Genomic DNA, 27,559 nt, shown 5'->3' with positions numbered 1-27,559 from the left:
TGTAGCCCTATTGTCCCAGAGTAATTTTCTTCTCAAAATAAATTCCCCGTAATTGGAGGGTGACACTAAGCCTGTAATCACGTTGAACTGGAGCTGGGCATGGCCTTCATTCTGCCTCATCAGGAAAGGAGCTGGGATCAACTGTTTGATCTCCCCAGAGTCACAGATCTTGGCAATAAATCTTAGCATCAGTCCATCAGTCTGTTTACATCTCTCCATCCTACTCACAGGCTGAGTGATGTGCCTGTGTGTTAAGCCGACTGGCTGTAGCTGAATTGAAGGGGTTTGTGGCAACTTTGCAAGGTGGGGCTGGACACCTGGCTTTGCTCTGGAGCCCCTCCTAATGCATGGGCAGCTAGCGTTGCCCACTGTCACTTGACGTCTGTGCAGGCAGCCTGAGGAGGCATCCAAATGCAAATACCTCCCTTGGCTCATTTGCCCTCTCCCTGCCTGTTACTCAGGATGCTACAGGCTGCATTGCTCAGTCCATCCAGACCATCTGCTTGTAGGCTTCCTCAAGGCACAGCGTGTCCTTCTGCTTCAAGCAATTTTGCTGAGTTTAGCCACAGAAGCCATGGAAGACATTTTGTGGGGCTGGGAAACATCCTCCTTGCCTCCGCCTGTGTGTTTTTCTGCATTTAGGGACTCCTGTGGGAGCTAAAAATTCTCAGCGCTTTGCTGCAGGATTTCCTACCTCCGCACTTGAGCAACACAGTTGAAGTGTCCTCCAGGATGCCCACGTGTGGCTTAGGAGGCTTCGACCTGCTTCATGCATGACTCACTGCAGGTACAGTCACGGACACCCGTGTGTGACATCTGCTAAAGGCTCATGGTCTGCTGTGGCCACAGCTTGGAAGAGTTGGGCCATGCGTTCAGATGGGGGGACATGTATCCGTGGTCTTCAAGGGCAGCAGCTCCTGGTGCAGCTGCAAGTGCTGTTATTCCTGAGCTTCCCAGTTTGGGTGGATTCAGTGAATCACTGCAGGGAGTTGAGCTATTAAACTTATGCCGACAGTGATGCATTTAATTGGAGACAGCCATTTACTTCATCTTAGCTCCAAACACCCTGGAGAACTCAGTAGCTCCTGGCTGAGAAGAAAACCCAACATTTTTCTCCCTCAGCTTTTCATCTTCTCTTTCTTTCCGAGTTCTGTGCTGATGCCTGTCACCATAGTAATCTGCATGGAGCTCACTGATGCATTTTCGTGCCGAGTTAATACAAGCCTTCATTAATACTGTACTTCTGAAGGAGGGATTTCGGTGCCCTTCTCTGCCTGCAAGTGTTTGCAGTATTTGGCTTATGGAGTATTCTGGAACCCATCCTTTTCAGGGGACGTGAACTGCAGTTTCTGTGGTAGCACTTTAAACGTGGAGCTAATCTAAGTAAATTAAGAGCAGTTTACGCTCTGCCTTGAATGCTGGCTTTGGTGCGTTAAGGGTTTGAGTGCTGGGTGGGTGAGTCATAAATCAACCTCCCATTATGACAGCTGCAGTCTGAACGGGGGAAAATAAGAATAATGGAATGTGTAAATTCCAGGCTAAAATGTTTAATTGCAATAAACAAATGTTTAAAGAACACTTAGGTGAAATATGGTCCTGGGATGTATTACAGTTCACATGTTTGCAGTTACATCCTCAGCAGAACTGTTGCACAGGCACAGCAGAGAGTCAGCATTATGCCCAGCCATGGTTCACATCAGGCCTGGAGATGCTTTCTGCCTTTGCCAGACCAAGGTCCTGAGCAGGTACCAGAGGGGCTGCTTCGGGAGCCTGCCGCTGGCATCTCTGACAGCCTTGCTGTACTAAGACCAGGCAGAGGCGTTGAGTCAGAGCGTGGCCTGCTGCAGAAAAAGAGAGCAAACAAACAGGCAAGTCTCCTGCTGAAATCCCGCAGTCGGTACCAACCTTGTTGCAGGTCGCTGAATATAAAATGGCTGCTTGATGTCTGAGCTAGCAGAGTCCTCTGTTGTTTGACAGCTCATTGTGCGGAGAACAGTAACCCCAAGAGCTTCAGCGTTTATGCCATAACCAACTCAGAGTTCTGCTGGCACCCAGAACAGTAACTTCTGAAGTGGATTTAAAAGCAGTTCTGCACCAGCAACCTCGAGTGGAGGTGTGGCTGCCAACCAGAGCATCGTTACAAGTTGCAAGAATCCTTGATGCCAGTGGCTCAAATCGCTGAAAGGATGCTAAGCCCTTCATCTTTCCAAGAAGTCATGGAAAACCAGCTCCTCTGAGACCCCTACCATTAACTCGGGAGAGTTCAGATTAAGGTGGCTTCTGTGAGCAGGGACTTGTTGAGTCCCTTTAGATTTCCTGGCCCAAGGCAAAGTGGGGCCTGGCTTGCTGCAGCCTCAGGTAACCATATTGCCATAATGAGAGGTGTTTGGTGAATTGTAAGAAATGAGGCCGTGGCAGACAGTAAAGGGTTCCTCGCTGTGGGTCTATGCTACATGTGGCCAGATCGTGTTTGTGCTGCTGCTTTGCTGGTGGGAGCAGGCAAGAGTTGGTGCCCTCAGTAGGGCGTTGCTAAATGCAGCATTGGTGCGTAACCTCATAGCTCCTCTCTGCATTAAGAGAAGTTATCCTGCTTTTGCAGTTGACGGGGTGAGTTCCTTATTCACCTTAAATAGCAGAAGTAAAAGAAAAGGTCATTGAAGAGCCAGTGATACCCCTGATAAGAAGCATTTCTGGCAGTGTCCCTGCTAGAGGAGCTCTTGCTCTTTTCCCCATAGCACACAGTGAATACCTTCAGCGTTGCCTGTGGTTTTGGGGTGAGGTATGTGACTTTGTGGAGTAGCTAATTTGGGCAAGACCCCTGGCCTTCTGTGAGCATGTTCCTGGTGATCAAACAAAGTCCGTATGAGCACCCTGCACCTATCATGTCCTTGGCAAGCCCCAGGAGAGTGACAATCACCGTACAGCTGTACAATAAGGCAGGAAGCACAGCAGCTGATGGTGAACCATTATGACTTTAAGGCACAGCAGCAGGACAGCTGAAATGAATAATGGCAGCATCACATTACCATGTAAGTAGAGACAAGGAGATTAGCAATCAGATCATGACTTAGTTAGCCTCAGCTGTGTCAAAGGGCTCAGAAAGTTAAAAGCAGGGCAGGAAGAGGTGGTAAGTTTGGCCTGTGGAAAGGGAAGCAAGCAGGATGCCCTTCAGGGGATGTGCAGTGAGTTGGTTGCTGGATGACTGCTCTAAGAAGGGTCATCAGCTGAGGACTGTGTCTTCACCCTAGGGAAACCCCCCAGCCTGGCTGATGCTGCAAACCAGGAACAGAGCTATGGCTTATTGGTCTGGTCTGTACTGTGGCTGTGAGCTTTTCTTGTACCTTCTGGAGGCACTACATTTGAAGGATTTGAGCTCACTGCATTTGGCATAAAGAAAGGATCTACTGAGCTTTTTCCAGCACCACCCAGACCTGAACAGCTGTGTATGAGCAACCAGAACAGGATCTTTAAAGTAAGCATCCTAAAGCATAACAGCATTGCTTATGAAATAAGGGTAAAAATATCTCTTTGCATATCATGTGGGAATCCTAATAGCACAGGCTCTGCACTGGGAGTGGAAATCTCTTGTGTTTTGTTGGTACTTTGGGATCAAGGCCGTCATAACTTCTTTCTTAAATCCATTTTGAAGTACTTCATTTTGTGTTTAGGGAGATGCTGAATTGGTGCTGAAGTCTTGTCTGCATTAGTTCAGTTCCATTTCTGTGGGGAAAGCTGCTCCTACAGCAAAATAGAAGAGTGTATGGAGGAGCCTGAGTGGGAGGAACAGGTTTATCCCAAGTGCATTATGCAGTATTGCTCTTTTAAAGGCAAGAGGATCTGAGTTCCCTTTGCTACCTCTACAAGGTTAGAGAGTAGGTTTGAGTTTGATTCCTGGTAAATTCTGTGAATAGTAGAAAGAAAATGCTCGTGGCAGGATTTGTGCTTGTCTGCGCTGCGTATTTTTTTTGGTTTTGTTTTTATGGTTTGCTTCTTTCTCTTATTCATTATAGTCTGGAGCAGTATTATTGGGCGAACTTTAGACAAATAAAAGTATCAGGGTTGTGGGCTTTTATTTTAGCTTTTTCTCCCTGGGGCTCTAGCAAGCACTGGGAATACTGCCTGCTTGGAAGGGTTAGTCTCTCTCTCTTTTTTTTTTTTTTATTGCAAAACTGTGAAAAGTTCTCAGTGTATGTTGTTGCCTTTGTGGCTTCTAACTTACCAGGGTGTTCCACCATCCTTAACTGACATGAGATCTGCTGGTTTTGAGACTAATCTTTTTTTACAAACTGAGGTTTTCAGCATGATTGCTGCAGTACAAGGGATAGCAATGCTGAAAGAGTGTGATAAAATTGCCCTGTAGGTGGAAAGAAGTGATGTTAAAATATATGATATGGCAAAAGTAGGGAGTCTCTTAAAAGTCATGTGCAGAGCTTTGCCTCCGGGCTAGTAGGAAAAATCCTGTCCTGTGATTATGCAGTTCCCTCTTCAGGTAATAACTCTGTAGTGAGCTTTGGGGAGAAAGATGGGTAAATCCTTGTTCCCTGTTAAAAGCTGCCTTCAGCTAAAATTTTTGCCTGTAGGCCTCCCAGTCATACTGCTTGTTCTATGAATGACAATTCCCAATATCCCACTTTATGCCTAGACATGAGACAGGAGGTTCCCTGGTAGGAAGCAGCTACGCTGCTGGCTGTTGTCACCAGCATAGCTGTTTGTGTTTGAGCTGGTCCCTCTGCAGTCAGATGCAGGTAGTTTTAGCACCCTATGGACCAAGCCTGGCTTGCCTGTTGATTTTTGGGATGTAAAGGGAGCCCAGTTCAGGTGTAGAGATGGCTGTACTAGGTGAGACAAATCGCCCATTGCCCAGACAACTCCTTAACCCTCCAGGGCTGTGCTCGGCATCAGAGGGGAGAACTTTGTGGTGGCTGTCCATGTCTCTACACTGCTTTTCTGTTTAGTTCAGGTTGGTACCCAAAGGTGCTGCTCACCAGCACTTCTCTCCTGTAGAAAGAGACTCAAGGAAATTCAGAAGCCACGGAAGGAGACATCTGTATGTTTCCAAAGTGCTTTCCGACCCTTGGGTGTCTGTAAAAAGCATTCGTTTGCTGGTGCTGCAGGGCATCCTAAATGAGCCTGGGGAGAAGGGATGCTCCCTCAGAAGAGGATCTGTGCAGCGAGGAGAGACAGGAACACTGCTGCTGTCAGCCTGTGTTAGGGCCAGGAAGAATGTGCTGGGTTTGTGTGTGGCTGAGAGCCCTTCACTTCACTCCCTTTGAGTTTTACTTTGAGTTTGGGCATAAACTTCAAACTTTGGCAAAACCAGGTCAGGTCAGAAAAAAGCACATGTAAGATAAGATTTCCCCTCCAACCTGTCCCTGGACAGGCATAGACTCAGAAAATCCTGAGATTATGAAGAGGGCAGCTGTTAAAGCTTGAATCAGACCTGACTGTGTGACTATGTCAGACCAGTAACAATAAGGGACCCTGGAGCTTTTCCTGTGTTACATGATAGTGACACTTAGCCTTCTGGTGAAAAGATGCAGGGGGATCTTGGTCGTTGTTCTCATATGCTTTAGAAATGACATGAAGCTCCTAATGATGAGCAGATTTGGTCTGTTTTACTTGGTAAGCTATTTCGTAAAAGTGGGAGAGGTTTTCATGTTGTTCCAAAACGATTTGTGTGATTTGAAATATAGTTTGCACCCCAAAGGAAAAGGAAAGGGCCTTCTATCCTGTAGATAAGTCATCTTGGGAAAGCAGAAAAGGTCAGGGTTGTTTTATTTCTCCACTCCTCTTATTTTTGAGGGACTTTAAGACAAGATCTCCCCTTACCCACCACACAGCCTCAGGCTGCGGAAGCATCTTCTAAATCTTTCCTGCTGGGAGCTTTTCCATTTTGTGCAAAGCACTTAAACATTAAAATTTAACCTGAGAGTAAAAATGAGGCTAAAACTTGCTAAGGGACTCAACCATAGGTCCCTCATACCAGTGAGGGCAATGGCTTAGTAGTATAACCAGCGCTAGGTTAACAGTCGGACTTGATGATGGGTCTTTTACAACCTAAATTATTTTATGGTTCTATTAATGCTGTTGCTATTGTGGTATTAGATAAAAGGAAGGAAGGGGACAGACTCAAGGAGGGTGGTGCAGTCATCTATGCCTGAGAATACAGCTTTTCATTTCCTCTGGCTTTGTGCTTGTTAGAAAATCAAGTTAAATCAAGCTTCTGCACTCAACAAAATAGATAATTCATTTTGGTACGAGGAAAGCAAAACACTTAGCTTAATCTAAGTCTCAATTTGACATATATTGGCTTCACTGATGTTAGTTAGTAGTCGATGGCCAGTACAATTGTACTTATTTACTGTCCCAGAGTTGAGTCTTGCTGGGAGAGAGCCTGTCTGCAGCACTCTGGTTGCTATGAAATCACTTTTTTAAGGCAGCATAGAAACCAGCCGACACTGATTTATTCGGTGGCTTTCGTAGCTACAAAATAGTACCTGACTCTCCCCTGGCTGGTGGAGGGGTTGCAGAAGCTGAAATCAGCCTGTCTGCATCCAAGGTCCCCGCTTGGTGCAGGGGAATTTGCCTGGGCAGAAGCGCAGGCTGTGAGTGCTGTCCTCGGATGGAAGTTGTACAGCGTGGTGCAAAATCGTTAGAGACGGAGGCTCCTAATGGAAACACTTAACACACAACGTGACTGGAGTTATATAATGACTATGGCTTATTAAACAGCCTCACTAGAGGCATGAAAGACGGGAGGCTGACAAGATTTTGGTATGCTACACTGGATTTTTTCCTGTCTATTGAGCCAGCAATAACTAGGTCTTATTTACTTTTGGTGGGTAGTCACATAAAACTACAAACTCCCGTCACACAAGGAGGATCTCTGCCATGCAGCTAGTGTGTCTGTTCACGTGTAGCCAGCTAGCTTGCTTTCCAGAAGTAATGCCTGTGACAAATTGTAAGACTCGCATGATTAAAATTGAATTTATTTTTGACTGCTTAATTTGTATTTGATCGCTTGGATGGCAGGGAGAGAGATGGTAATGCTGCAGACCTCTGTTATGAGAAGTTCAAATTGTTTCTCCTTTTTTTTTTTTTTTTGTAGTTTCCTTTTCCTCCTCAGCACAGGTATGAACTATTGCAGAGGCAATAGGGAAGTCTCTAACCAGTCCATGCCTGGCTCATGATGTACAGGGGCTGGGAAAAGACCCTGCTAAAGGCAAAGAGGGATTCTCACCTATGAGAATGTGGCACGTGTTTTGGGAGGGAGGAACATGCCATATTTTAAAAGAGAGGCGTTTTAAGGTGCCCATAAATGCTTCAGAGGTCATTTTTGGAGGTGTCTTGCATCTGTTCCTTTCAGGATTTTGCTCCTCGAGTCCCACACAGTTGGACTCATGCAACCTGATTCAGCACTCAGTTACTTTGGTTTTACCAGGGATTTAAATAAATTTTCATTGGCATAAAACTGGAGCTGTACGATAGTGCATCAAGCATACAGAAAGCGTGGTAGTTGGCTTCACAGGTAGAATAAGAAACAATAAGCACATTCTTTGCAACAGAACTAGCAAATATTCTTCTGAATGAGTGACATATTCAGAATGCATAAGCTGCCTAAAGACTTACATTTAGTAGGTAACTTTCAGTGAAGCGATGTTGCATAAATCTGTTACTTTCTGCTGCACCAACTATGCATTGCATTTTACTTGCTCATCTGATCTCAATTTTACTTGCCTGTATGTCTATGTATATATGAATATTTTACAACCACGCTTGAAAGGAATCACAGAAAACTGTCTTATCTACCAAGCACTTTTACATTTACTCAGGGCTTAATGGGGGCCAAGCAGATTTGGTCTCTTGCTACTTGCTGCATGCTTGGTATATCTAATAATTATTTTTTTTTTTTTTGCAGAACCCCAGCTGAAAGGAATTGTGACAAGGTTATTCAGCCAGCAGGAATACTTCCTGCAGATGCACCCAGATGGTACAATTGATGGGACCAAGGACGAAAACAGTGACTACAGTAAGAAAAATTAGCCTGTTTTGCAACCCAATTGCAATCAAATACATCACCTAGTAGGTCTCACTTGTGCAGCTTTGTTTTTGAAAAGATCAAATTAGGAAGAAGCCAGCTGTTTTCTGCACATTTTTTGTATCTATCTTTCCCCTTTAAATCTTGCCTGTATAATTTCATATGTTTCCTCTCCGATCTTCTTCCCTCCCGCCCCGATTCCGTAACTGCCATCTGGGTGGGGTGGAGAATAAAACCCATGATTTGAATTGCTGCCAGAAGAGAAAGGAGATTATATTTATACACATGCCACGTGAGTAAAGGATACGGGGAATTCTCTCTCCAAGGAGAAGAGGAGAAAATCGTTTTCACTATTTTATCCTGAAAAATTCAGCAAGCATCAGAAATTTCCAGGCTGGAGAAAACCAGCTGCAGGTTTGAGGCTACTGTCAAGGCTGAGAGTATCAAATGACCTTTCTAAAGAAGGTCATCTTCCAAAATCCTGTTCAAAGGGGTTGGGTTCATGGTGTCCAATGAATGACAGCAAAGTGCAACGCAGCCGTATAGGTTTAAAAATTATGCTCATGTACAGGACCCATATAGGTTTAAACAAATGCAAAGCAGTAGCCGATATTTATTTTGCAAAGAAGTAGTTTTGTCAGTATGAAAGCTCCTCAAAATGTTAAAAAAGGTGCAGGATATTTTCTACAGCATCTTTTCATTTCATAGGCCTCAGATTGATGGTTCTGAGAGTGCAGCAATAAGGTCAGATTCTTGGTGCAACAAACTGCATCAACAGATTAGGACTCAGGTCTTGATTTGGGTCATCCTGTATTGATTTGAAGCTACCTGTGCCACTGCTGAAGGGATGTGATATCTAGCCTGTCCAGCATGGAACAAGACTTCCCAGTCATTACTAGAGATTGACAGAAGTTGATCTGTGTAGTAAGATTGATGGAAGCAAACTTCATGTACTTTGTGAAAGGTGTATCCTACTAAATTTGGGGAAAAATCTCATTCTAACTCAAAGAAGATCCTGACTGGATTGATGGCATCATTCCTTCAGGAAGGCCAGGGCCTCAGCTGCAGGTGAGAGGTCTCTGCAGTGATGTAGTGCATGTAGCAGAGCATGGATGTTGTCCTGTGAAGCTGTTCTTGGACAACGATGCGAGGTGGCTGCAACACCACATCTGAGGTGGTTGCCCCATCTGAAAGAAGCTGGCAGGGTGCTGTGCTGGGAGTGTTGTCTGTGGTGAGACTATTCTGCACGTGGACCCCAGCCTTGAGCTGGCTGCAGCAAAGTAGTGCATGAGAGAGAAGCTTTGAGAAGATGGCAACTCAAACTGTGTGAGGTTGGCAAAGCCGTTGTGAAAGGACCCAAGAGGCTGCATTCACCAGAAAATTGGCCTGTATCAGATGCAAGTGTCAGGTTTTAGTCCCCTTTTTCATATGCTGGTGTTAAAAAAAATGAAATACCACAAATTGCAATGATGCAATTTCTATTTCATGTGGGAGCAGGAGAGTCTGTGGATCTCCACACACACACTTTTACTCCATGAGAGACTCTGCAGGTCTTTTCCTACAAAGAGTCTGGTCTTATGATTTTCTCAGACACCAACATGTGATGAGTTCAGTGGGCTTTACTGGGTGAGTAATGACCCAGCGTTGGGCTGTATTAGCTGCTTTTTCTTAAAGAAAGATGTAGGGTTTTCTCAATCTGCAGAAAATCTCATTGGAGGTCTATTTGTCAACGACATGGGAAGAACTGCTAGAGATGACAGGGATTCATTACCCTCATCTATCAGTGAGGACCGAACAACAAAGTAATGGGCTTAAATGGAAGCAGAGATGAATTTAGGTAAACAATGAAGGAGAATAAAATGTAAGAGCAGTTTTGCAATATTTCAGTCTGGCAGGAGAGACAGGGGAAGCTGCACCTTGGTGGGTGCAGAGGAGCCTCCTGAGCGTCCATGACTGAAGCTGGGCCTCAATCACCCAAACAGCTCTTATTTATGTATCCCATTAGAAAAGTTAGAGATCAGTTTCACTAGGTGCCGAGTACTTGTGAGCCACTTCCACCCAGGCTTCTTAAATGGAAATAGATGGGCTGAAGGGCACTTCTAAATTTATCTGGTGAGATGGCAGCCCAGCCTTGATAGCTTGGTGGGACAGGAGGCATCTAACTGAAGAGTGCTAAGCCACTTCTTCAAAGTCATGGGGCTGTGGTGGAAAGTTTAGTGAAGTTCTTGAGAGAACATTGAAGCCAAAGAATTCCCCATCTTCTGATTTCAGGGGATATCAAAATTGGAAAAAATCCAATATTTGGTCCCTGAAAATGAAATATGTCCTTTATTTGGTTTTGTTTAACTTCTTACTCCATGCTCTCCTTCATAAATCTTCAGTTTGAATCAACATTTTCTATTATATGAAACTTCCATTTATAGCTTCAAAACAAAATCACATTTTTCACATTGGAAATGCCAAAATAAAGTATACTGACTATTTTTTCTTTTTTTTATTTGTATTCCTCCAAACATCTCAATTTTTGACCAGAAAAAAAGTCAAAATTCACTTGTCTGAGTGAACAGTTTACGGATTTACTTCACCGATATTTTCCATTTTAAAATACTTCTCTAGAAGATTCCAGACCAGCCAGAAGTCTGTGCAGTATTTCTGTGCAAGGGCGAAACTTATCAAAGACTAGAGAAATAATATTTCCCTTTCCCCAGAGAAGGGCTGTTTAACTCACATCCACTTGCAAGAAGGGCAACCTTGATGGCTACCGCAGGATCCTTCCCACCCTGGATGACCATCTATTCTCCATGCAGAAGGTTCCATACATTGCTCTGTGTTCTGTAGCCGTACACTGATTATTCAAATTAGCATTATGGAAGGAAGCTTATTTTTATGGAATACATTAGGTTGGTTTACTCTGGCAAAATAAACGTTTAAAATGAGACACGACATGTCCCTCAGATATGTCTGATGTAATTAAAAGTTCTAATAAAATTCTAGATATTTATATAAGAGGAACTGCTAATATTTAAGCAATTTTTAAATTAATTATCTGGTGCCCGTTTTATGTGTGTTCTTGAGAAGCTGATGGCATTTATTTTCCACCTCCTCTCACTTATAGAAAAAGAAAAAAAAACAACCCAGAAGCCAAGTTCTAATGGCATTTGAATGGGCATCCAGCCAGCTTCCCGCGAAACAGCGCTTGGGACATCTGTTCCTTATACCATGTAGTTAAAGGCACGCCATCTTAATGTAAGCAAGAAGACAGATTCTCTGCCTGCTTGCATTGGGATATATGAAGAATTTCCTTTTAATTGGAGTGCAGTTTCATGGTGTATGAGGCTCTTGTTTGTGCTATCAGTAATGTTATATATGAACCTGACTTTGGGGCAGTATCTTTTCCATCTAACTCCAGTGATTTCAAACAGCAGCAATAAGCCCTGAACGACTGTCAATGCTTGCATCATAATTGCTCTTTCCTGGGCTGAGCAGGGTAATGCCCCTTCTTTGTGAGAGCAACTGGACTTGTTCGTTTGCCAGCATAACCTGCTGAATGTCTGAAAAGCCGTAGCAAATGGACAGTACATAAAGGATAGGTCAATTGTACTGATCAAGTGGAAACAGCCCAGTATATCTAGGATATTGTTTGAGGCTTTCCAGCCAGAAACACAAAAAGATTAAGACTGGGGAAAGCCCTGGATGTCTCCAGCCCAACATCCTACTTGGAGCTGGGTTATCTTCAGCTGCACAGAGGCTTGTCTAGTTGTTTCAGACATCTCCAGCAATGAGCTATTCCATAGCTTCATAACCTCTCTGGTTCCAGTGCTGCACTATTCTCATTGTAGAGAATTTTCTTTATATCCAGTCATAATTTCTTTCTGAGGCTTTTGTCTAATGCCCCTTGTCCTTTCACGGTGTTCCTCTGAGAAGAGTCTGTCTCTGGTAGCATTAGTTTTCCTTCTTTGAACTAAGCAAACCCAGTTCCCTCAGTTTCTTCACATACGTGTTTGCACCACAGCCTCTTGATCATCTTAGCAGCCTTCCTCACTTCCCTTAGGATCTTAAACCTCCCCATGTCATGATGCACAGAGGCTGCTGTTGTCTATTGCACCCTCCATTAGTTCTTACTTATTCATATGCAGAACAAATGTTTTGTTCCAGAAAAATCACCTGGTATAAATTAGTTTAGCTCCTCTGACTTAACTACTGTTTAAATCAGCTGAGCATATGGACAACATCTTATATATAGCATGTCTTGCCTTACTCTTCTATTTCTGTAAACATGTTAGCCCAGACCCATAGCTAAGTATGCATTCAGATTTTAAAGATGTGTTATGCAGCTGATAAACTGCCATAATAGAACAGTGAACAACATACTCATGGCCAAAGGCTTTAGGACTAGAGTGTGCTAAGAGTAGTATCATTAATAAGCAGGGTCAGATGTAAATCTACTGATGGTTGAAAATGGTAAGATGTAATGAAGGAAAATAGGCAGAAATAGTCAATGTCTTAATATTTTTCCTCTTCTGCTCATGAAGTAAAAGAATGTGTCCATTCCGTGCAGTTGCAGATGGCATGGAAAGCGTACCATTTGCAGTGGAGAAAAAGTTTTAAAAGCATTTTTCACATTAGCAGATCCTGTGGCCAGTCCTACTCTACCACATCCAGTCATCTTCCCCATCTGCTGTTTCATGTTAACCAGAACCTCTTTTCCTGGCAAAAAAAAAATAAGAAGATATCTTGCTTTCAAGGTTGGTTGAGGGTTTTTACCATCAAGATTTTTACATTTTTACAATAAAACTTACAAGATTTAAAATAAGTTCCAAAATGAAATGAAATATTCATTTGGAAGCATAATAACAAACGGATCCAGCTTCTTCAAAGATATTTCTAGATTTAAGTGCAGAAGCAGCTCTGAGAATTTACAAAGTTTTGATTGACCCAAACCACTTTTTTAATAGAGGTAGACATTTGCTTCCTAAAACTTCTTTTGGCTGTCAGTTGCCTATGTCAGATGCATGTCCTCCTGCTTGCTCCCCTGCTCTGCAGTGTGTTGCAGGAGATGCTCGGCATGCCTAAAAGCCATGATTGTGGGTGCTGCAGCTGGGTCCCAGGGAGCTTGGGAACTGGCTGCAGTCTTGCTACTGTAACATAGAGCACAACAGGATTGTTCCTATGCTCCCTTAGCATGTAGAGGTGGAAAGAAACTTTTGGAGACATGTGAGTGCTTCCAAGTGTAACTTCTCTCACCCACTAATTCTGGGTATTATCACCTCGCTGCCTAATGAATGCTTTGAATGGTCTGTCACAAGTTTTCTATGCAAGACAAATTGGCTGTAGGGAATGAATGATGATGCCCATTTGGCTTCATTATTAGCAGTAATATGCTCCATTTTTCAGTGGGGGGGAAGAATTAGGGAAGGGGAATTGCTTATAAATAGACTTGTTAATTGCAGAGGGTTTTTAAACCTTAATGGTAGCGAGAAAGTGATAGAAATATACGCTTCCCATGGTTAGTGAGCTTTTCAAGAGTAGAACTGTGCTATAATGCAGCTCTTTAATGCTGAGTAGCTAGACTGGGCTGTGTTTTTCTCCTCTGGGGACAGGTGCTCACAGAACCAATGCCCAGGCTGGACTTCATTTACCATATACATCTGTTGACATCCTCCTAGGAAATCATGTAAAAATATAGGTGCTGGCTTTGCATCCACTTTGATATTTTATGGAATGTGGTGCTTAAAGCCATGAAAAGGGGCTGGGGATAGGTTTGTTTTCACTAAACTCAAAGTGCCTCACTTTTAGGTGGCTCACTAAGTGAAGTCATCCAGTCTTCTTTGGGGATCGAGGGAGAGAAAAGAGCCTTCATGGGAAAACAGGAGTCAAATCCCTTTTTGGAGACAGCCTTAAAACCAGCTTAACCAGGGCACCTGTTAGATAACTTGAACAAAGTGGTTTTTGTCTCCTGTGCTTTCTTCATGTTTTACTTCTGAAAAGGTATCCACCTCTGACCTCTAAGCAAATCCACCACGGGTTCGGGTCAGACATAACCAGTTTACCATTACGTTTCACAACCTTTGGGCTCCGCTTTTTCTCTTAGAAATTGTGCAACTCCTGGGACTTTGGAGCAAGCACACTGGAAAGAATCAATCAACAGTTTCAGTTCTCCCCCTCCTTTCTCTCCACCTTAGCTGTAAATTTTTAATTATTTTTTTTTTTGCTTTGGAAAGAAATTCCAACACACCACCTTCTCTGCTCTGCAATAATTCACATGCAATATGTGAGGGACATTCTTGGGAAACATCTCATGGTTGAGTTAAATTCATGTTACCTGGCATGTGCACATCTAACTAGTCTCCTCAGGGTGGTGGATTGATGCTGAGCCAGTCTCGATTCCCTCCCATCCCCCCAGGGATTTACAGTAGCCTGGCCTGGGGAACTACAGTATTTTGAATAGGCCATTTCAGCAAAAGCTGCTTTACCCTTCAGGGCTGATGTCAGATCAGCAGTGATCCATCTCCCAGAGAAAGAGATGCTGGGAGATGGCACAGTGAGAAAGAGAACTGTTTCTCCTACAACCATTATGAAGACCTCTTTGTGCTGCGCTTGCTCCAACGTGATGTTTCATGTCAGGCATAAAACTTCGTAAATGATCTATAAAATGAATCAGCTAGAGGATGATGTCCTTAATGGTCAGCTGGAAAATAGGAATTCTTCCATGCCTGCTTTGTCACCCAGTCTTTCCTCTGCACTCTGCCCATTAGCAGGTCTCCTCTGAGATAATTGGAACACCCCAAAGTTCTTGAGAAGTTTGAAGAGAGCTTTTGCAAATAAATGAGTGTGTTAAAAAGCCACAAGAAATGCTTCATGAATGTGGAAGAGACAGTCTGACCTCATGACTAGGGAACCTGAAAAAATACTCGTTTCAGGGCAGTTGTGTTGGAACAGACCTTCAGTGAAGTATTTCCATGGTGTCTGTGCCTGTGTTTCTTTCCAACGCTGTATCCCTCTTTCATAACCTGAGCTCACTGGGGCAAGGTCTAGTTAGCATTTTGTAAGCTGAAGCACAAGGGGTCCTGCAACACCTGGATACTCTTGTCCTACAAATCTCAGTGGAAACAAAACCATGCTAATGCCTCAGTGTTCAGGCTATCAACAATAACAGTCCTCTCCCTCTTTGAGCCTGTTCTGTTAGAAATATAGCAAAAGTCTGACCATACATTAATGTATAGGCTCCTTGGAAAAGTCTTTCAATGAGATACAGGGTCTACTTGGAATAAAACCATAAAGTAATTAATTGGGAGGAAGTGGTTGCAATGCTTTAATCAATAAGATTGCAGTAGAATTGTGTATGTAAAGGGCTTGTCCTCTTCTGTCCTATCTAGTGCTGCTTCTGAATGAGGAGCAGTGCTCTTGTTCTAGAGTTGAGCAGTATCTCTTCCTGACATTCTTCATTCTTTTAACAGCAGGGATCGCAGGGGCAGACACACAGTCAAGTTAATTTGCATCCTTCTGGCTGCGGTCACTGTCTATATACTCTTACAGCATATGGCAAATGCTAGAAAGTGTGACTGGGCTAAAATCTGTTTCAGGTTGAACTAAACTAAGTTGTGTTGTTGCATTTGCCACGGGTAAAGATGTGTACATGTGCAGTTACCACAGCTCAGCTGGCCCACAGAAAGCCGTTGAGATGCACGTATGAGCCCTTGGCATTGCAAAGGCAGTGATCAAACAGACTGATGGGTGTGTTAAGGCTTCTGGGAAGCATCCAAATTCTGTAAATTTTTAAAATTTGCTTTCGACATGGGCCTCATGACTGCAGACCTTTCTTGTAGCTGGAAGCAGGACTTTTGATTCTAGTTCAGTATCTTTTGTAAAAGTCAAGAGTGGGGTGGACTGGCCTGGGGGCAAAAAGCATCAGCAGCCACACAGGGTGATGTATCCGTAACCTTTGCTTTTCTTTTCCTTCTGCAGCTCTTTTCAATCTAATTCCTGTGGGTCTCCGTGTGGTGGCAATCCAAGGGGTGAAGGCAGGTCTGTACGTTGCCATGAACGCTGAGGGATATCTCTACAGCTCAGTAAGTACTTTGCACTGTTGGGGTCCTGGAGTGGTTTGGTTTTGTAGGAGGGAGGGAGGAGACTGCATTGGGACTTGCAGCTTTCTCTGAAAATGGGCACGTATCAGCAAACCTTTAAAAGCAGGAACGGGGGAAGCTGCTGCATGGCCATGCAATATTCACTTTAAAGTGTCTCCACGGAGATTCATGGCAGTATTTCCTGACCTGTGAAGATACATTTTCTATTCCTTTGAGTAGTTACTTAATGTAGGTATGTTGTAGAGGAGGTTGTGTGGCTGGCTGGTTATATTCTGGTTTCACATTTGTGAAATGGCATGGACTGAATGGAATTGCTTCTGAATTGCGCCTGGATAACTGTCCTTAGGTGGTGCCCCAATGGGTCATACTCTGCTTTTGACTGCAGTGTAAATCTACAGCAATATCCTGACTTCATTAAAATGGTTCTGGACTATTCTGTTGGCAGAATTTCCCTGTATTTGTGTGGTCTTTTTAATGCACATAAAAGATAAGTGAGGCATTTTTTACTGACTAATTCCCCTATAACTTTCTTAGATGGCATGAAAGGGCATGAGGTTATTCATAAGATTCTCATTTGAAGTAAGTAATTGATTTTCACAGTGAATAATTGATTCAGTGATTTATTAAATACGGCAGCCCTTTGCCAGAATTTTTTATGCTTCAAATAACTTTGCTCTAGTTCTACATAGTAAAAAGTGATAGTTAATAATACACTTCTCATTTCTGTAGCTATGATATCTTTAAAGTTTATAGCCAAGATTCTAATCTCATCTGTCCTTCTGTAAATTTACAGTGCAGCAATTCTGCTCTTGTCTAGACATTTACTTTGCTTTAAAAGTGTACGTGAGAATGGAGTGAGGACCACTGAAAGGACAACAGTCCGAGTTGCCCCTATGCAATATTTCTGAACTCTTACCATCCATCTTTGTTCTTGGTCAGTTTTAAACCTCTCACGTGGTCGGGATTTCCCCCTTTCCCTTGAGAGGTAGCAAAGCTCAGCCTCCCCAGTGGTTCAGGGTAGAAAACAGCAAGTGGATGTGTTAGTATGCCTGGCGAGATAGGTCTCAAAACTGGCTGCTTGTCAAGAAGAGACAGAGAGATCAATCTGGATCTCTGTGGATGCCAGACGCTTCCTGTTCTTTCATAGCCCAGTAAACATAAATGACTGCTTCTAAATAAATTACATCGGTTTACTAACAATGAAAACTTCCTCTTTTTGTAAAGCTATCAGAGTCCTAAAGGTAATACCAAGCATGGTGTGGTGCTGCATTATTGTGCGTGCTTCCCTCTAGGCACATAGTCAGGGGAGTCAGGACTGACATTTTGCTCTGTGTTTGTACAGTTCTGGGCATAAAGGGTCCTGGTCTGGCACTGGGGGTCTTCATACTGCTGGTACTCCATAAATGAGGACTGCAGGAAAGTGGTGTGTGCCACAGAGCTCCATCCAGCCTGGGGCGGTTCTTTTTGGAGCAATGAGGGGTCAGCATTTTCTGAACAAATGGTGCAAGGGAGGGAAAGGTGTGGGGCTCAGGCAAGATAAAAAAATGGAGAGTTGGAAACGTGATGTTTGACAGCTGAGAGATTAGAGACGATGCAGAGGAAAAGTATCTTTTTCTAGCAATAGTGAGACGGTGCAAAGGGTGGGAGGGATGTACCAAGAGATAGTGGGCAGCAGAAGGACCTTGTGTCCAGGAAACACATCTGCTAGCCATATTAAATGTTCTAAAAGGCACCAAATCATACATGTATTCAAATGAGGGTGTTTTAACAGGGCCCGCTTATTCCCGGCAAGTGTGAAATAGGAAGGTTAATCAGGGAGCCTAAGGATGCAGCATGATGGCCAGTGGTTAATGAAGTGGGCCTCATTACATGCCACGGCTTGATGATATTCAGCTCTATCTGAACTAATAAGAGTTAAACTGTTCATTTTGTCAACATTATCTGAGGTTTCTACTTGCAGTAAAAGGGTGCTACTGGCCCATCTCTACTCCAGAGAGAGAGATCTCGCTGGATGCTATTTTCTTGTATAGACCTGTGGCTCTGTCTCTGTCTTACAGCAGTAAATCAATGAATTCACTGTGCTTTGGAGCAGATGCCAAGGCAAGAAAAAAGAAAATTTGTGGATAAAGCCTGCTAGGACCAGGGAGTGTGGGACAAGCCATTCATAGTATCAAAGACAAGGGATGAGACCAGAGTCCTATAGGAGGACTGGGTATGGCTGTTCAAGCAGTCTCTTCTGGATGCTGCAGCTATCCTTGTGGGGCCAGGATCCTACTCCAAGCCAACATTTGGCACGGCTGTGTCGAACGCTGTGCTGGACAATTGCTTTGGCAGGACTTGACAGTCTGCTCTACTCTGGGGTGAGCAGGCCCCCTGGCCGTGCCGCCTGGACCTGATTGCTGCCCACAGCAAAGGACACATCGTCCCTGTTCCTTTGCTTAACAGACCCTAAACTACAGCTTTACTCTGTCTCCGTCCAGTTTCCTTTGGTGTTGTGCATGTACCTATTTTTTTTTCACTAGTGTTTTCTGAGGCATTTCTGGAAAATGGGTCAATATTCTCCATAGATATTGTACACTGATACAGATTCATTGATAAATGAACTTTTTCTACTGCTTGGCTGCCTCCCCTGCTTGTCTGTCCCAGACCTAGCCCTGCTAGGACTTCTTGTAACACCCACAAACCCAGGACTGCGTTTAGATAAAATGTGACCGTCCAGGGAAAAGTTTTGGGTGTTAGCTTTTTTTTCTTCTCTTGAATCCAGATTTGTGTCTGTTACTGAACACATCATCACTGTGGGTTTGTTTTGTTTTTGTTTGGTGGGATTTTGTTGTTGATATTTAATCTGTGTGCGTCAGCTGAGACCTTGGCTGACATCCGCTACCCTGGATCAAACCAGAGGCTATTATCAGCCTGGTTTTGGAGTTGGTTTGTGCCAGCTCCTTCTGAGTTTGGGCCAATGAACTCTTGAATGAATGGGTTTAGAATAACTAGCCCTTGGAAAAAGTCTTCCTGATGTCAGTTAGCACAGAAGCATGTCTGAATGAGGTTCTCTAAAGCCAAACTTGAGAAGACTGTTTGCGGAAACATGCAAGACCCTCTTACGTGCTCACAGTGTGATACCTTTAGCATGAATTTCCTCATATATTCTGTTCAGCTAGGTATAGGCAGGGACAGTATGGGGTCAGGTTGCTGGATTGAAGCCAACCATAGATCCCCAGACAGCTTTTGAGGCCTAATTGAATTAGATGCCAAAGAGTCTTTGCTTGAGAAGCAGCTGTTTATGACTTTCATGCATTGTTTACTTACACTCGACACCTGATTTATTTTTTTTTTTTTTTTCCAGACTAGTTTATAGCTACCTCTGAGGTCTGCTGGGGAATTAGGTGCTTAGTAGGCAAGAAAATCAGGTCTTGGTCTGAGGCTTTGCAGACAGTAGGATGCAAAACATTGCCTTCATAGCAAGCTTGCAGAGTCAATGGTGTGTTCCCATTTGATTTCTTGTAATGTAGAGCAGCTGTAAGTTCCCTGATGGTGCATGAAGGTGATTGGGGTTTTTTTTTATTAGCACCTGTTCTGAGGAGCAACATGACTCTCCTGAGGATTCACTGTTAGCATTTTATGCCAAAGTAAAAACATACAGAATGAATGAAGGGCAGTGGATATTACTTGTACCGTCTTAGCTCTTGGGAAGCTGAGACCAAAGGCTGGTTGTTGCAGAGGAGAGGGAAACAGAATAAAGAGGTATGTCCTGCTCCAGTGAGTTTACAGCCTAATCGTAACCAGAGAAGACACAGAACATGCTCTCCTGTCTCTGTCTGGAGTTAATAGTTCCACCACCAAATTAATTCCTACTCCTGCATAACCTTTCTCTGTGAAGTTTCTTTCCTTGGCACCCATTTTCTCTCCATCACCCCTGCTGCAACAACTCACAGGGGCACGGAGAAGGGAGCGCCTGCAAAGTGTTTTGCCTGAGAGACAAACCTGGTTCTCCTGGAGCAGATGCTCATCATGGGGCTGCAGAGCATCCTCAGGCCCACCCAATCACTCCAAGTACACTGAAATTGCGGCTTTCAATACAATATGTATAATTCAGTGGCGTTACAGCTGGGATTGATTTTGCCCCAAGTGCATAACACTTCTCTTCTAAAATGTACTGCTCTCAGATATTCCTTGTTGTTTAACTCAGAGTTCTAATTATTTTTGAAATGGCAAATTGTGATACATAATTTATTGGAAAGACTAAGAAAAACCCTAGCAGAGATACAGAATACAGAGGGAAAAAATGGGTCGCTTACAAGAGCTCAGTGTGGTTTTACAGTATAAACCTGTGAGTTTGAAATGCTGAAATTAGAGCTTGAATCACTTCAAAGATTCTTGCTAATAAGGGAATGATTATGCACAATAAATAAAAAAATCTAAACAGCATTGACAAAATCCAAGTCACGTTAAGAGCTCAGTGTGTCTTTGCATTTTCTTTTTCTCTGCTTTTTTTTTTCTGCTCTATCATTTTGCATAATAAACATGTCTTGCATGATAATAAACAAGCATCTGGGGAAGTATGTATATTAACTGTATTTTTTAATCTGCTTGCAATGCTATAACTATTTTGCTACAACTCCTCTAGGGTTGCTGTATTCGTATTTACATTATTCCAAGGTCAGGGGCTGGAATCAATATGCCGCATTCTCTCCCCTAATAGGTTTGGGGTGTTAAACTTGGTCCTGCCAATGCCATTTCTTTAATCCCTATTTTCCCTCCAGGGGTGCTAGTTGATTCAGTCAGAAGTACAGATAGGCCAGGCAGGTTATCTTGGACATCTCCTTTCTATAAACTTTGCAAGGAAGCACACTTGCTGGGGGGGATTCCCTAGTTTACATGCCTCATTAGGGAGCCAGGTCAGTGGAGAGAGAGAAATATCTCCAAAGGCAAAGCACAGCAGGAGCCCAATGTAATGTCCTTTTAATTTCCCTCCAGAGTATCTGCTTTTCTTCACTGGTTGCTTAAAGGGGCTCACTGAATGAAGGCATTAAATGGGAGATGTAAAACTCCTCCTGTCCCCTGGCTTAATCATAAATATAGAGGGAACAAAATGGATGCACAGGGAATCAGCTGTACTGAGGAGAGCCAGCCCCTGGGAGCAGATTCCTGCTTTACATCAAATGTTCCTAAAATACAGCTCCTGGCGGGCACCCGGGCACACCACCCGTGTAGCCTGGAAACTTATAAACACAGCTATCAATAGCAAAGTGGTCCCTTTTCCCTTGGTGAGGTGCTGCCGCCAACATTGCTCTGCTTGGCTCTCGGGAGCTCTTCAACAGTCCAGCTTTCCTTCCACCTCAGCAGGGCAAGCTCCCCCATCCCGTGTATGACTGGTGTAGGTCAGGCAGGACCAGTGGTGGCCCACACTGGCTCAGGGGCTGTTCAGGATGTTGTAAGGGCTAGAAAAGGGTACAACCTCACTTGGCAGGAATGCCTGGATTGGTCGTCAGATGGGGAGAGCCGTAACAGTACAATACTATGGCTTGTTGGGGACAGGTTTCCTGTCTGGCATCCTGTTGAGGGACCTCTGTTCCTTGAACTGTCCTAGCAGAGCACCACAATGGGGGTCGCACAGGGAAGGTGCTGCTCTGCACCTTGTATTGACATCTGAGGTGAGTTAGGTCAGACTTAGCTTTTGCTTTTTCAAGCAAGAGACAGTTCAGAGGACAAAATCAGTAACAGCAGGACCTAATCCTGTTTTCTGAGCTAGCTGTTCCTTCTCTTATATGATAGCAATGCAAATTATAAAGATTAAGTATGCTTCAATAAGGAATGCCTTCTCTTAACCTTGATTGCGCCGGATATTTAGGAATGTGTTTTGTTCCACCTAAGGCCAGATGGAGGAGAAGGGATGGGACATTTCCCTTTGAGCAGTGGTCTGTCAGTACTGGGATGTATTATGATCTTTTGCTGAAATTTCATTTTGGAAGAAAATCGGGGAAAAGCACTCCACTGGTGCTGACTCATCTCATTTTGACACTTCCCCACAGAAATGTTACAGATTCCCATTTTGAAAGAACTTCAGAGTGTTTTATATTACTTTACCATTCCTAATAAAATCAGAACAAAATGTTTAGATTTTGGTTGAGCATTTTGATCCCACGTGATTTCCTTTTAGTGTGGAAGAGGGAGGAGGGTAAAACACCAGCAGGGAGGTGTTGCTCTATGTTGTAAGAAAGGCAAGAATAGAAATTGCAGAGAGGAATGTGGTAGCTTCCATCTTCTGCAGGGCATTCCTTCTGCTGATTTCTGTGAGGCCAAATGTACAAGTCTAACCTTAGATAAGCAGGCAGATGAAGTGTTTGGAGCAGGTACTAAGCAGCACTAGCATTGCATAGTGCTTGCCCATTTTTCTCCTGTGCGTTGTGTGTCATCAGTTAACACTGTAGGTGAAATGGTGAGATTAAAGCAGAATGGCTGATCGCGATACAATGTTTGAGTTGGATTTTGGAAGAAAACTCTAGGAAATGTGTAGACTGAAGGTGGGACAGCATGGTGGGAAGCCCCTAGTTAGCAGAGATGGTGTGTGAGCGGAGCACTCATCCCAGCAAACAAGAACCAAAACCTGACTATCATGATGTTGCTCTGGAGAGGTAGTCGCAGCAGAACTCTCTTTCATTGTCTTCCCTTTGCATCCTGCTGGCTGGGGGTATGCAGGAGGGACCAGTAACTGGGAGCTCTTCTCCCTGGGATAATATTTTGCTTTTCCTCAAACTCTCCAGCCTGCTTTGCTTGTTTTTAATGCTGTGTCTTATCCATAAATAGTGTTATTGTCTGTTTTCCACAAGTGAAATCTAGACTAAACTCCAGTACATCAGGGTAATAGTAAGATTAAGATTTTATTTTGTTGTGGAGGGAAGACAAATATTGTCCTTCCTGGGTCCAGGACTCTGATGTGAAAAGAACATAGGACAGTTTTGAGTGAGGGCATGTTTGGCTGAGGTCAGGTGTGTGTTAATGAAGTGATTTGGATCTCCTTTCCGATAACATCAAAGTCAAATATAGAATGGATAAAACTAGTGAATGGCAGGCCTTTGCCAAACAGTGACTAATGGCTCTAGAGGCAAAAGCTGGAGATGCAACAGTCATAGGCTGAAAAACCCAAGAAAAAACCTGTGTGCATGTAATTATACCTGGGAGCCAAGTAATAGAAAACTTTTAAAATGAGAAACATCGTTGGACTGTAATGCAATTTTCTAGGGGAAAGGGAGAGAGGTTCAAAATGCCTGGGCTATTTCAAGCCAGACTGGCTGAATCAGTGGGGAATGTAGAGTACTGTAGCGGAAAGGCCTGGATGGAAGCCTAAACCATCCCTGCCCTGCTTTTACTGTGAAAGGGTACTTTCCTGACTAAGCACTTGCAAAGCAAAGATAATTTTTTTGAAGTCTCTGAATCACAGGTGCTGAGATAACGTCCATATCTTTTAGTTCCCATGAGTCCCAAGATACAGGGCTGGCTTCCGGCACCTGTAGTTACATGGTATGGTGCCTCACAGGAGCATCCTGAAGTTGGTGCTCAGTAGGAGTTAGGAACCTGGCTGAGGATTTTAAATGTACTTATACAAGATCCAGTTCAGCAAAGCACTGAAATTGCTCCTTGATGCTTTGCTGAATCCATGTTCCCTAGTCTCCCCTGTCACAGGGACATGGGCCCTGGGAATTACCAGCCACTTTCAGTTGCCTCTTCTAGAAGAGCGACTTCTTACTGCAAGGATAGCTCCATGTCTACCCAACTTCTCTCACCATGAATTCATCTGTGAAGCCATGAGCGTGGAGGAAGGCATGATCTGTTCATACTACTGGCAGCCAGTCACTGCTGTGATGTGTTGCGTGCTGACAGCGTGCTCAGCTCTGCAGAGCGTGTGGGATGGCCGGCGTGCTTCTGCCAAGGAGCCTGCAATCTGTGTGCGAGCAGGGAGGAGCAGAGAGGGCACCTTGCCAGCAGCACAGCCCAAAGGCATCCCAGCAGCAGAGCAGGCAGGACACGGCTCTGGACCTGCTCCAGGCTCTCCTGAACAGTGCCCGGTCCTTGCGTCTGGCCTCATGGTATGAGGTGCACCAAAAAGGGCCTGCAAGGTCTTTCTTCTGTATGTGCTGGCTGAGGCTGAGCCCAGTTCTAGCCTTCCAGCCATGGGTTAGAGGGCAGCCAAAGAGCATAGGACATCAGAGGCAGAGTCTATCCTTCCCAGTCCATGGACACTGGGGCTAAGTGGTTTTTTGAAAGATATTTTTGGCCCTTATGGAAGGCTGAAGACGTCAGCCCCAAGGGGAAATGGCTGAGTGTTTTAGATCTGCTGGTTGTTTATTACTTGGGGTATTTAATTATATTATCCAACTTGTAAATTTTGAATGAATGAGTAAACTGGGTAGACTTTGGACTTAAAATAGCTCTTTAAAAATATTCAGCTCTAAGACCACTTTTTTTTCCCCTTGATGTTAGGTTCTTTTTTCCTCTGGAATGGTACAGGCGGCTCTAGGATGGGGCCCACAGAGTTTTGAGATGCTGCGACCCAACACCATGGTTCTTTAGGAGCAGGTTCTTTAGGAGTCCTTGGCAGAACAATGACCCAACGGTGTCGTCAGTACAATCAAAACTTCATTTTAACCTGGACTCCACGTAGACGCAGCGTGTTGGTTTAGCAAACATCCAAAACCCTCTGCAGAGTGGGTCAGTTTAACCAACAGCCCAGACCCTCTGTAGAGTGGGGCCATTTGGCCCCAGTATCTGGCACCCCTTTAAGGGAGAAGTGGGCACATGACCAGCCTGCCAATGGCTACGTGCCCTACATGATGGCACAGCAGGGTTGGGAGTAGGGGACACCATCTAGGATTATGAGAAAGTGGGAGATTTTGAAAATTCTGATAGGAAAGTCATGGCCTTTTCTGTGTTGTAAGTAGGAGGAGGAAGTCCTTGCTTTGCTGGAGGCTGTCTGGATGGGATGGTTCAGAGCAGAGTGTGGGTCATGACCTGACCCTTATTTTCCAAACTTAAACTATCTCTGCTGCACCAGCAGTCATCTGTGGACTTGTCACAGGACTAGAAATACAAGTAATGATGGTTGGAGTAATACCTGTTAGTGTTTTTATGGTGTATCATCCACCTTTCTGCCTGCAATTAGGTTGATCTTATGTGGCTGATTTCAATTACTTACAGTTTTGGTGTTCTTCAGTTACACCTTCCAATGGTCTCTACTGCTTGCCTTGTTCCTGTCTTCCTTTTTCCTTTTCCTTAACCACGTTTCATTAATCTTAATATCAGTGTGTTTCAGACAACATACCCAAACCAAAGTATTGATCTCAGTGGGTGGATGCTACATAGACTTATGTCTGTGGCCTCGCCTACAACTTTTCCTTGATTAAAAAGGGAACCTTATTTCTTGCTGATCTCTTGATGCACTACACATTCCATCCTTTGTTGTGTGAAGATGGCTTCTGTTCTGTGGAAAAGTCTGAAAAGCTCTGAAACTTTTGAATGAAATTAAATTAATTGTCCCTATCTGAAATCTATGAATTCCTTGCATGCACACATGAGTTACAGGTTAATTTGGTGGTTTGACATCTCAGCCATCATGAAGGCAGTAAATGCTGTGAGGGTGTCCTGCCACCTCTGACACACCAACGACATCCAAGGTGCAGAGGAGTTGTGCGTGGGGAGCAATGGCAGGCTTTCATGCAGCTCTTTTTTATAAGTTAGCTGAATCCCAGAAAGTTGAAAGTGTTTTAATATTCACAATGTGCTCTCTAATCCCCCAAATACATACCTAAGCACGAGCTCCATGCTAAAAGCTTTCTGAAATGTGAACACCCTCTTGACATAAATAAGACATGGCATGAAGATGTTAAGTTTTCCTATCTCCTCACCACTTTCCTCCTGAGGAGACTGAAGGATTGACTTCTCTTCATAAGAAGCTTCCTTGGTCAGCTCCTCTGAAGACCGCACATCAAATGCATTATTGATAACAGCACTTGGGAGTTGCATGCACATGTTACGGACTCCCAGATGCTGTCTGGAGCACTGCAGAGGAATTACTGCAGCTGGACAAAGATTGCCTGCTTCTCTTTAAAGCCTCTGAGATAGAAATCAGCATGAATCTCCAGCATAGCCTTTTTTCTCCACCACTAAATCAGTGTAAGCATGAAATATAAGAGGACAAAATAGAGCCTCAGGGATTTTGAACAAGTCTGTTAGGTGAGGAAACACTGAGAAAGATAGTGTCCAACTTTCTAGGCATGTGCAAAGTGAGATGAGGAGCAAGATCCTGATATTCCCACAAACACAGTGGCCATGCTGGGCTATTACTTCCCCCAGCAGGAAGTACTCCAAAGCAAGTAGGGACCAAGAAGGGCAGTTCTTGGTATCTCTGCTGCAGTGTTCAAAGCCCATGCACTCATGCCAGACATTGTGTGCATTTTAAAGTAATGGTTTTCTGCTCCTGTCTCCTATGTTGCTCTACATTGGATCACGTGCACTGGAGATTTCCCTATTCCTCCTGACACTGGATAACTACCGTTGATGGAGCTAGGGCAGCTAATTGGTTTTGAGTTTTGGACTGTACTCGGTGCCAAGGAGAACCACCACAATCTACTATTTCCTGCAGCACCTTCTTTTCTGCACTCTGCCTGTTCCAATGTCAGGTAGATGGCTGCAGAGAGGCCATTGCCTTCCAGTAGGGCAGAGCAGACTGGCTGGAGGAAGGACTTCTGTCAGGGATCCGGCCTGCTCAGGGGAAGGGTGCTGTGCAGGTGTGCAACTAGCCCAGTCCAGCTGGGTTCCGTAACATTGGTTGTTGCCTTCCTAGTTCTTAGAAGAAAAAGACTCACAGCTGTTCTGCTGGCTTGTCCAAAGTGACTTCCATCTTCTTGCACCTCTTACTGCTGCTATGGGCATTTTGGCTGCACAAAATCCTTCCTTTTCCTCCCCGCCTCTCCTGGCGTGCTCTGGGAGTTGTAGGTGAACAGCACTGGCTGTGCTGTCTTGAATGATGCTCTCTGTCTTTCTTAGCTCCTGCCCGCTGATCTGCATTTGCCCAGAGGCCTGACAGGATCTCATCCACAGGGATTGTCTATGGATGTCTGGGTCATCTGGATCATTGGCAGTGGGAGGAATTACCTTATCTGGGGCTGCAAAGACCAATGGTGTGGGCCCCGAAAAGAATCTGTTATCACTTACCTGTGAATTGCTTCTGGGCTCTCCGATAATTTTCTAGTCATGCTGGGAACCTTCATCACATAGATAAGAAAACTGAGTTTAGAAGAGTGATGTTATATGTCCAAGGTCATGCGTTGAGTCTGGATTAGGCCTTCTGTTCTTTCTGATCCTAATTCTTTGCCTTAATTACAAGTTTTGTATCACTGTGATTATTCAGGGTACTGGTGCAGCAGCAGCACAACTT

At 44.1% G+C, this 27,559-nt stretch overlaps 1 protein-coding gene across 2 annotated transcripts in view; it reads left to right on the top strand.

The window, feature by feature from the left end:
- FGF12 (fibroblast growth factor 12) overlaps positions 1-27,559 on the top strand; it is a 253,561-nt gene that overhangs the window by 164,662 nt on the left and 61,340 nt on the right. For both annotated transcript variants that reach the window (XM_014946033.1, XM_014946032.1), the window contains 2 exons: positions 7,919-8,029; positions 16,004-16,107. In XM_014946033.1, the coding sequence (XP_014801519.1) occupies positions 7,919-8,029; positions 16,004-16,107 (215 nt within the window). The remainder of the gene's footprint in view (positions 1-7,918; positions 8,030-16,003; positions 16,108-27,559) is intronic.

The sequence above is a fragment of the Calidris pugnax genome, unplaced genomic scaffold, assembly GCF_001431845.1.
Source record: "Calidris pugnax isolate Ruff unplaced genomic scaffold, ASM143184v1 scaffold111, whole genome shotgun sequence".
In the NCBI taxonomy this organism is placed as follows: domain Eukaryota; kingdom Metazoa; phylum Chordata; class Aves; order Charadriiformes; family Scolopacidae; genus Calidris; species Calidris pugnax.
The sequence above is the reverse complement of the archived record's forward strand: the minus strand, read 5'-3'. Positions and strand labels throughout refer to the sequence as shown.